This window comes from Crocodylus porosus, unplaced genomic scaffold (assembly GCF_001723895.1).
Source record: "Crocodylus porosus isolate Cpor-Errol unplaced genomic scaffold, CroPor_comp1, whole genome shotgun sequence".
NCBI lineage: Eukaryota > Metazoa > Chordata > Crocodylia > Crocodylidae > Crocodylus > Crocodylus porosus.
The window spans coordinates 54,846,046-54,857,380 of NW_017728907.1; the positions used below are offsets into that span (position 1 = coordinate 54,846,046).

Sequence of the window (11,335 nt, forward strand, 5' to 3'; positions counted from 1 at the left end):
TTTAAGAGGAGGCTGGATGAACATCTTGCTGGGGTCGTTTGACCCCAGTATTATTTCCTGCCCATGGCAGGGGGTCGGACTGGATGATCTACTCAGGTCCCTTCCTACCCTAGAAACTATGAAACTATGAAACTATGAGACAGCTGCCTATTCCCATCCATGTACTGGGTAGTTGTATCACCAAAATCCCAGCCCTGCCTAGTCTGGCGGCATACCTGGACAAAAGGAATAACAAATCAGGCAGTCGAATGTTTGATTTAGCACCCACGTGACGTGGCTATCCAAGTTGGAGTCCTATTGGCAGTCGTTAACCCTTCTGAGAGGGAAACCTGTTAACAGGAGGCTTTTGTTGCATGATGAGACATTATTATAGGAACGTTCTTGGCGGTGTTAGCACCTTCATGAGAAAGGATGCACAGTCAGGAACAAAGCTGCTAAAAAAAGGATTCTAAGATTACCCACCTAAATGCTTTCCACCCCGAGGCTCAGTTTTTTTGTGTTTGGACATCTGTGTTTAGACGCGGGTTATTTTAGGATTTCTCGGCACCACAGTATATTTTTTACACACTGCAGCTTTTTAAAGGGGCTTCCTTCTGGAAAGGTGTGAGATGCTAGCGAGGACCAAGCCGTTGCTCTCCCATGAGACTGGGGGATCACAACAAGACTGCAAGGCCTCTAGTTTTGAATCACGGGATCCTCTCAAAAATAGGGCTAGAAGGGACCTAAGGAGGCTGCTTCTAGTTCAGCCCATGCTTAAGGCAGGAGCATCCCTGAGTAAACCAACCTAGACGAGGTCTTTCTAACCTGCTCATTAAAACTTCCCCAGGGTGGAGATTACACAGCCTCTCTAACTCTTCTAGTGCTCAGCCACCCCCACCATTACAGCGCTCTTCCTAATATCCTACCTACATTTCCCTGGTTGTAATTTAAGACCCCTCCGTTTTATCCTGTCCTGCAGCCTGTCACCATCCTCTTTAGAGCCACCCTTCAGGCATTTCCAGGCTTATCGAATCCCGCAAGGTGCTCCTCACCCCAGAGCCGCTGTTCTTCAGCACAGAGGCCTGGGCAGCAAGGAGAACGGTGAAAGGAAGATGGGATTTGGCAAACACGGTCACCTAGAAGCTGCAGTCTCAGCCTGAAGGTGCTGCAGGGGTGCAAGAAATATTCCCTCCTTGCCGAGTCAGCCTGCAACAGTCATAGGGAAGAGATAAGGGGATCCAGCATGTCTTACCGCGACTGTGTCTCCATCTGTGTTTGGAAACAGCCTGACGGTCCGTGGGCAGTGCTGCAACTTCAACAACAAGTAGCATGGTAATTTAGATGCTGTCTAAATATTCAGATGGGGACATCCCCTTGACTAGTTGGAGGGATTGTTCCTGTCTAAAACCACCATGATTTGTAGTAAAACCCCTCGCTTTATGTTACTGAAAAAGGAATTTCCCAAAAGCTGCAAGATCTTTGATTCTTCCAAACACCAAGATGGTGAAGTCATAGAGTCACAGAAAATTAAAGTTGGCAGGGACCTCAGGAGGCCACAACACCATGCACAAAGCAGGACCAGCCCCACCTAGATCATCCCAGGCAAGGCTTTGTCTAGCCGAGTCTTAAAAGCCTCCAAAGATGGAGATATCACCATCTCTCTGGGTGACCTGTCCCACTGTTTCACTACTGTCCTAGTGAGCAAGTTTTCCCTCATACTTAACCTACGCCTCCATTGCTGCAGCTTTCCAAAATTGGAAACATAACCATTCCTTGGAATAGTCCTTCTAGTACCCTCCCTGTGTATACCAAGCGAATACCCCAGTACAGCCTGTTACAGACTTGAACAAAGAGTCTGAGCGTTAACGTTCTTGGCATGCTTTGGGATGGCTGCACCCATCACAAGCAGCATCCGAAAATGGCTTATGCAGGTTACCTCAAGGATTGTTCAAGTGCCGACCTCACCATCCACTAACCCTCTGCAGATGCCGCCTATTTAACAGACCATCCATGGAGCAAACGTTTAACAATGTTTAATGCTGGGGATGATTTTTGTGGTCCTTCGCCTGCAAAGTCAGACTTTTTTAGTTACTATAGTGACATTTGATTTTATTGAAGTCAGTGGAAAAATACCTGGAGATTTACTTGGTGGGGGAGGGGAGTGCAGGTGTAGGACTTCACCTTAAGCATCCAACTATGCAAAGTTTGCAGAGAGAAGGAAATTATAACTCATGCAGTATTTCATCTCTAAAAATTACCTATGTGTACTTTTTGTTTTGTACATTAACATCCTCCAGGACTGTAAATGCTGATCCATTGAAAAGGCACAAATCAGCCATTTTTAGAGATTTTGGATTATGACAGTGTTATTGGTATAGGTGTAAATACTGCTCATCCTGGACACGCAGGGGGAAATAGGAAAAATTTCTCTGCAGGGTATTTGAAGCTACTCAAGAGGGTAGTGTGTTAGAACAAGTCCTGGTTAGATGAACATGATGGATGATGGATGGATGAGCATGCAACGGGCAGATGAAGTGGTCAGCTACATGACAAACACAATTTATTATAAGGACGTTACAACAGAGCATGTAGACCGATTGCTAGGGATACTCTACGTACACTCCTCTCCCCTCTCTCCCAGCTATGCAGCTGGTTCAATAAAAAATATCACCCACAAAAATTCATGCCTCTCACATACTTCCTGATCTGTCATGGCTACAACGTCACTCCAACATATCTGTTTCTGTACTGTATATGTACCTATATAACAGGTGCGCAAAAGTATATATGTTACCCACACAAACATAAAGAATCATGTATTGAAAATATTGATGCACTTAGTTATATTAGATTGGTGGATTTGAACATTGAAGTCCAAATTAATTTCTACTGGTTCTTTCTAGCTATAGGCAAACGACATTGCTCCTTTTAGAGTAGCAATGTGGTAGGGAAAACACATCCAAGCCATGGTAAGACTAGTCATGAAGCACAAGAGTCATATCTGTAAGCCATAGGGACAGATGGGAGGGGAAAATATCAAAACAGGAAGGGTTTGCCTGTCGCAGGAATTTCTGTAGAGCCCTGAAAGGAGATGGAGGATGGACTTCACCTCCACTACAGTCCTCCATTTTAGCAGCTGCCCTAAAAGTCTACGACCAGGGCAATTAGCCAAATCCTATTCCACCTATTAGCAACCGAAGTGCTACCTCAGCTTCTAAGCCGGGGCGGCCAACCTGTGGCTCCGGAGTCACGGGTTGTCCACCCCTGTGCTGAGCAATCCCGTCCCACCCTGGTCAAGTCCCTGAACAGTCATTCACACGAGAGAGATGGCTCTTTCTCCCCCTTGCTGCTTTGTGTGCCGGAGTGCTACGGCTAGGATGAAGGCCTGCGATGCAGAGACATGTCACGGATTTCGGGGACTCGACCAGGGTGGAACAAAATCATACTGAAATGCTTGGGTCCAAACCTTTCCCACAGCTAAGGTAGAAATGACTCGTCCCAGCCCAGAGTACAACCCAAAGGCACCCGGGGAGTCCCCGGGCTCTCCTGTTCTCTGCTCCCTAACCTGCCTGTGAAAGTACACGACTCCTTATTCTCACAATGGGTCGCCTCTGCGAGCTTGATCCACTTGGGAAAGAACAGAGCTCCCTCTGTTGTGTCCCATACAGGAATCCAGACCACTTAGCGGGGGTGGGCAAAATAGGGCCCACGGGCCAGATCCAGCCTGTGGTGGACTCCGTTTTCTGGCTGCCCTGTGGCAGGGGCTCCTTTGGCTGCTGCTACCAAGGGCGGGTGGGCAGCAGATCACAGCTCTGCCCCGCACTGCCACTACCCCAAAATCCTGGGCTCTCTCTGGCCCTGCCCAGCAGTCTCACTCCCAGCCACTGCCCCATCCCAGCCACCCAGCTGTGCACCCTGCCCGCGTGGGTCCTGCCCTCGGCAGTGGGTGTGGGGTGGACAGGCTGGGGCGCCCGGGCAGTGGGGCTGGGTTACCGGGAAATGGAGTCTGGCCACAGGCTGAATCCATCATTTTGCCCACCCCTGACTTAGAGGGAAACGTCCAAATAACAGTGGACTAATAACTTAGCCCAACAAACTTGTGGTGAGAGCACTTCTCCAGGGAGGAAGAGCCTCAGGTTTGAGGCTCTCCTTAGCCAGAGCGGGGGTGAACCTACAGCTCCCACTTCCCAGCAAACTGTCTTATCTACCAGCATGTGAGCTGGGTAGAGGGAAGGGGGCAAAGGCATCTCAACCCCCCTGTTGAAGCTGAGCCATGGGTAAGCCAAGAGGGAAAGTATTATGAAGCCAGCATGCAAGGAGCTGGCTTAGTGAGATGGCACGGGGCTGGGATGGAGGGAAGCCTGGGCTCTGGCCCCTGCTCCCAGCTTGTTCTCCCAGTGCTGCTGATGGATCAGTCATTGCAGAAAATGTGCTGGGGCCGGGACCCAGGTCTCCCTCCCAGGGCAATGCTTCCTCCCTGGGCCACAGAGAAACACTGTCTTCTTGCTCCAGGACTCTTTCTCTTGGAACTGGCTAGCGAGCCAGCCTCAGCAGTAGTGCTGGGGGATGCTTAGGCCCTAGCTAGCTCGTGGCCTGGTACATGGGGAGTTTGGAAATGGGACGTAGTGGTTCAAGCCCTGTCTGACTGAGGACCTACAATCCAGGCTTCCTCTGGAGAAGTGTCCTCAGGGCAGCTTCATGGTTTTGTTCTGGGGTTTGTGCGCACATAGAGGAGACGTGTGCAGGGATGTGTTTCCTGTAGCTCTGCAAAAGCAGTATAGACATGCCCTTAGTTGCCTAGATGCCCAAAGACACCTAACAGGTGGAACAGGCTGTGGCCCAGTGTCTTCAGGATGCTGGTTATGAAGGTCAGTTTGTGATCAGGGAGGGGGGGAGCAGTCAAGAAGGGAGCACTGGCCTCAGTGACTTAAGTCCTAAAGGCAGGCTCCTATAGCAACACTAGCCCAACCACGGCAATCACCATGAGGATGCCGGCAAGGATACAGATGCTAATGAAGACGATGTCACTGGTGTCTTGGCTCTTGATCTCGTAGGTGTCTATGGCTTCGGTGTCCTGTTGCTGGGACTCCACCAGGTTCTTGGCGTATTGGCTCAGCCGGTAGGGATCGGAGCCTGAGAGGAGGTTTACGGAGGCTTCCTTCCTTTTGGGCTCGCACTGCACTTCGTACTTGTGAACGTCCTCCTGGTCTCCTGATGAAAAGTTGATGTACAGGATGCTAACGATCATGGATGTGTTGTTTCTTTTCTGTGGGACAGGTGTTAAAGCTCAGTTTTGTATTTGACTTGTCTTTGTTTGGTGAACTGATATCTTCTTTTCAGCCACAGAAAACCCCACGCCCACAATGTAGCAACATTCAGACAATGCCAAGCCTTAGTAACTTAAGAGACAAAGACTGGGTGCAATGCATTCACAGTGGTTTCTTGCCAACAGCTTAAAAGCATGTGGCTCAAATGTGTGCTAAGAGCTAGAGTCAGGAAGGTATATAGGGCCTGGAGTGATCTCAGCAGGTCTCCTAGTCCATCATCTTACTCTGAGGCTTGACCAAGTGTAGCGAGATCAATCCTGACAGACACGTGTCTCACCTGCAGTGACCGTGGCCCGTGTCTGAGCCTAGATTAGGAGGCAAAAAATAGGTGGATACATGTCTTCTGACTACCCAGAAAGATGTAGCTTTATTTCCACAGGGACTTCAACGAGAGCACCGGGTGGTCCTCTCCTCTGTAAACCAGGCCAGTGGCCCGGTCATAACAGGACAGGTCTCATGGTTCGTCCTGGGCTCTGTCCTGGGCCACACGCCGAGACACGTTGCTAAAAGCTGCAGTGTTGCCAACTCTCATGCTTTTTGGTGTTGCTGTTGAAGTCTACACTTCAGGAATGTGAAAAACGTAGCTCTTTCTTATATATATGTATATAAATAGAAACATATATAAAAGAAAAAACTAAAGTTTTCACATACCCAAAGCATAGACTTTAAGAACAACCAAAAATCCTGAGAGCTGGCAATACTGAAGATGGCCACTGAGTTTGGGTTCCTCGGGCTCTTTTGGCCCTTGTCCCATCTCTGCATTCACACGGCAGATGGGTCAGACTGTCCAAAGGAAAAAAATATCACAATCCAATCTGGCAAAACTGATCTCTGCCAAGGCATCGCTTTGAACATCAGCCCCTGCCTATAAATTAGGGAAAATACTTCTTTTTCCCCACATTTTGTTTATCTTGCAGAACAATCTCTTACTATGTAGCTTGATAGAAGCAGGGTTTACTGCATTACTGCAGGGGACTACGAGTCATACTGTGTTATGCTGATTGCTTACCTGGGACTCGGTACCACAGGTGTCGAACCTTGTGTGGATCCTGAAGTTCAGGCCGACCACCTGGGCAGGACAGGAGGGAGTCCCTAAGTAGATCTTATTTCTCTCCAGCTGAGCCAGAGACCTCATGGGGATCTGGATCTGAAAGTCCGTGCGCGTGCAGCTGACGTTCATGGGCACAACTGGAGGGGGAAGAAGAACGCGAGCAAGAAGTTCATCTCAAAAGTTGCGAGGAACTGGAAGGAGAGGGGATTGTTTCCAATATTGTAGTTTGCAACAGATGTTGTAAGCAGAGAGTATTTCTCCAGTGTAGAGTAGTTTTACAGCTATTTTCAACGGGTTTTTTTATCAACATATGAAACAAAACAGTCTGCTCTGGCATTCAGGTCCAAGGGGCCCGGAGCTGCCAACTTTCACATTAATGAGAGTCTGGTGATATTTTGTTTTTGGTATTTAGGAGTTGTGTGACTAGGCGAGGCTCTCTGCATTCCCTTAAAAAGCCTAGGAAAAATTACAAGCCCCCATGATAACAGAGAAAAACTTGAGCACTTGACTCAGGTGTCACCTAAAGGCTCAGAAACCAGAGGGCAAAGAAAAAGTTCCCCAAAGTTACCATCAGGATTATTATTTTAATTGTTTTCTATATAATTATTTTTTAATAATACAAATATTATTATTTTCCTCCGACATCCACTGGGGCACAGCTGAATACGCATGCATTTCTGATTCGGTGGGTGTTTACAAAGTGTTTGGCACGTTTCAGGAAGGCCTGAATATCTTGAGACTTAGTTATCCTAGATCCTGCCCCGTGGCGCACCTTCCAGGCCAGCTGGTAACTCACTCTTGGCACGGCTGGCTTTAAACATCAGTTGTGTCCACAGACACATGATTGATACTCAGGGCGTTTCTACCAGACCTCTGAATGGGGAGGCAGCTACGCGACTCGAAGAGGCGCCTGGCCAAATTCGTGGGAGATTGCAGGACCAGCTGCTGTTTTTGCAGGCTGATCATGGTGGGCCCTTGGCCGATACCTTGGCCACCCCCCTGCTCTTGAGCTGTAACTTGTCCAGCTGCCGGCCAGGATCTGAGTGGCAGCCCCAGAAGCCCCCCAGGACACCTTGCTGGGGTCGTTTGACCCTAGTACTCTTTCCTGCCATGGCAGGGGGTCGGACTAGATGATCTGCTCAGGTCCCTTCCGACCCTAGAAACTATGAAACTAGGACCCCAGGCAAGGCTGCTGGGGCCAGTCCAGTGCTGGCCCAAGCCTCCTCTACCCTACCTGGAGTAACCTGCCATGTACCAGACAGCATGTGACTTAGAAACAAGTAGCAGCAGCACAAGGTGTCCCACTGCTCGTTGTTGTCCCTGTGCAACCAAGCAGCTGCGCTCATGTGCATGTGGCCTGTGAGTCAATTTGCTTCATGCACACTGAATGTAAAATGCCACCAGTCACGTTTCGCACCAGCTACGCACTTGCGTGACTGCCTCAATGGGGAGCAGGATAATGGAGAACCAGACCCCTGATCTACAGTGCTATGATCACCTCCATGTTTGCCAGCCAAGTATGTGGGCTTTCTACATGCAGAGAACAAATCCATAAGCCTCTCAGAAAGAAAAACCTGGAGCAATCAAAGGTAGCGCTTATCAGGGTTCAAACCAAACACTTCAGCAATATAAATTATTGAATTATTCCAACTCTGTTAGAATTTCAGGCTTATGAAACTGATAAGATACAATACAATCAACATGAAAAAATGGTGTCACTTGGCTACATTCAGTACATTATAAAACCATTAAAAGATTTACCAAATAACTAGAGTGCATTAGATCAAGAGGAGGAAGAGAAAATGGATCCTTTCACCCTGCTGGAAGACTTTCTTTTAAATGACCATAAATCACATCCACAACCCAATTTGCTTCCTTTTATGGGCCCGCTGGAAAGGAAAATATTTATATAGAATAAAGAAATACAGAGCCGATGCAGCCCGCTGATTTCTGTTGACATGGTTTCATGTCTGGTACCCAGTGCTGACCAGTGCACAATAGTACCGAAACTCCACTGCCTTTAGTGCTTGCTTCTACCCTACTCTCTGTTGTATTGCCACCAAGGCAACTCCCTTGGTGATAATGCCAATATAAAAAGTCCTAGTGTTCCTACTGCCACAGGCTCTCATTCTTCGAATGCATACAAAGCTCAGGAGAGCAACTTCAAGCCCACATGTGTTTATTATTGATATTTAGGCTTGGCAGAGTTCGATTGTTGTGCGCCTATACACGTGCGCCTTTGTGTTCTGATTAGAACGCATCGGAACAGACTCGATTAATCGAGTTCTAACGAGAACGCTCCAATGTGTCTCACCATCACGTGTATTAAGTGTCCCACATTTCAAAACAGCTGCGAGGGCACTTTAAATAAAACTCATTGAATGAGCTTTAGTTAAAGCGCCCCCCAAGGCCATTTTGAAATGTGCGGCGCTTAATACAAATGATGGTGAGGTGTTTTAATTAAAGCAGCTCTCTGGGAACCACTCCAATTTAAATGCACGCCCCACGCCTGCACACATCCAGAGACACCCTTTATTTTTTAATCACTTTGACGGCTAGTATTGATGTTTATTTTTAAGCGTTTATTTCATTTTTTAATGGATTTAAATTTTCAGGATTGTACCAAATAAGGAGTCTGGGGAGTAGACAGTTTATTAATGACAAATGTAACCGCTGTAGGACTCCCACCAGAGCTGCCATCAGTTCTGGCTTCGCTCACCCGAAGCTCCTGTGTTTGCTTTGTCACTTCCTTTTCCTTGGCTCCCAGTCCCCTGTGGCTCCTGGGAGTTGCAATCGAAACTACCATCAGCACAGTTCATAGGACTGCTCCCCCGTCATCCCCCACACTCCATCAGCCATCGTTTTTATGTCCCCTTTCTATTCATTTTGATCATTAATGGCGGAAATATTTTTTCATCGGTCCGTGAGATGAAGCTGGTGTCCATCAACATTTACCAACAAACACTGAATCCCACCAAGCCTTGTTGTATTCCAGGAGAGCCAACGAAGTGTAGGGCCAGAGTCGGCCTTAGGGAAAATGGCGCTCTGGGTGAACTCGTGTTCGGGTGCCGCCGCACATATTTTGGTGCCTCCCACCCCCAAGTCAGCGCCAGGCAGGCGGGGGCAGGGATCTGCCAGGGCAGGGCGGGGTGGGGAGAGTGCTGCTGTGAGTGTGGGCTGCTCACGTGTGTGTGTGTGCATGTGCGTGTGTTCGGTGCCCCCTGACTGCAGCGCCCTGGGTGGTCATCCATGTCACCCACCCCTAAGGCTGCCTCTGTGTGAGGCCCGCACTAAGTGTGCTGGTTGTGGTACCTATAAAATGTAAGCGTCAGAAGCAGTTCCCGCTCTTTATAGTCGAGCGATGCCTCGAGATGGGGACTTACTCCAAGTGCCGCGAGGAGCTCTTGGCCGGGTTCGGTAAAGGACGCAGACCTCACATGCCCTCGGCCGATGCCGTGGCCACCCCCCTGTCCTTGAGCTGTAACTTGTCTAGAAAAGCCCAAGCATGCCATGCGAGGGGCTCACTGGACACAAGAGGAAGCAACCCGGCGTTTCATCAAGACGCCGGTCCCGTCTTTTGCAGAGGATGTTTATAGTAGGCTTGTACCACACAGACTCTTGATTACAAGCAGCTGCAGCTGCATAAATCATTAGCCAGTGCGCAAAACGAACATGCCGTGTTCATTTACCGAGGAAGACAGTGGTTTCATGTTCTAGTTCTTCCTTTCACAACTGCATGTTAATCACATTTGTTTACGAAACGCGGGCTGGTGGGGGAGACGCGAGAGGCCCGAGCTCACTTTCCAGCTCAGACGCAGGCTGTCCCACCGACCTTAGGCAAGCAGCTTCACTTCTCCGGGCACCTCTTTCCCTACCTGCTCTGGGTTTCGTTAGTTTGGGGCAAAGATCCTCTGAGTAACGAGCTAGTGCAATGTGTCCAGTTATTTCCATTTTCTGGGTGATGCCTGTGAATGGGGGTTAGTTTTTAGCCCCCTGTGTTCCCTTTCATCGGCGACTTGCCAACTCAAGGGACAGTAACGGGATGGGACGCCCCTTTCAGGCTGGTAGCAGGCTACCAACCGGAGCAAGGAGATGCTGCTATAAAAACCCACACTAAGCTGTGACAGGCAAGGCAGGCTCGTCCGCTGCAGGCTTCAGGCGATCGGATTCAGAGCAGACGCAGGGAGCCCCCCCAGAGTCTCCTGCCCGTTCCCCTCGCTGATCCCCGCACACTTTTCAACCAGAAATGAATCCAAGCTCACCACCCTCATGTAGGGAAAGGTTTTATCAAGCGATCACCTGAGACCCAGGGTGGCTAAGTGAGTCATTTCAGGTCACAAAGAAAGTCTGGGGCAGAGCAGAAATTAGAAGCATCTTCTGACTCCCACCATCCTCCCTCCTCTGTCTGCACGGGGTCTTCCCCGAATCCGACCAGCACGGAGGAAGCTGATGCAACGGTTGCAAAACGAGATGAAGCCGACGATTTTACAGTCACGGCCGTGTCCGAAAACAGCCAGCCCTTGCTAGCGAATGGTGGGCAGCAGAGCCCAGGAGGCTCCTGCGCTGGGGGCACCAGCAAACACTGCGGTTTGTTCGTTGCTCCAAGTTTGAACAGGAATTAACTTCCGCGGCTGGGTTGCACCAAGTTTGAACAGGAATTAACTTCCGCGGCTGGGTTATAAAACCCTGCACACATCAGGTTTGTAATCACAACCCGGGCTCCACCTTGACGACAGCAACAGTAGCAGTGGCTGCTCTTCTCCACCTCCAACTTGGTTACTTAACACGTGTCGTTTCACCGCACGGGCAAAGCACACACCGTGCTAGTCCCATCTGCAAACACACAGCAGGCTGCTCCTTTACTAGTAGCCTCCTGCATACCCAGAGAGGATCATCTTGTGCAGAAATAGGGTATGAATCATCCCCCGACACCCAGGTCAGCTCGAACGCAATTATCTTGAAATACAGCAAATACCAT

At 49.2% G+C, this 11,335-nt stretch overlaps 1 protein-coding gene across 1 annotated transcript in view; it reads right to left on the reverse strand.

Moving 5' to 3' along the window:
- Positions 1 to 4,077: 4,077 nt before the first annotated feature.
- CDCP2 (CUB domain containing protein 2) overlaps positions 4,078 to 11,335 on the reverse strand; it is an 18,251-nt gene continuing 10,993 nt past the window's right edge. The window contains exons 6-7 of the mRNA XM_019530633.1: positions 6,316 to 6,494; positions 4,078 to 5,245 (exon numbers count right to left, since the gene is read on the reverse strand). Of these exons, the coding sequence (XP_019386178.1) occupies positions 4,928 to 5,245; positions 6,316 to 6,494 (497 nt within the window). The 3' untranslated portion in view covers positions 4,078 to 4,927. The remainder of the gene's footprint in view (positions 5,246 to 6,315; positions 6,495 to 11,335) is intronic.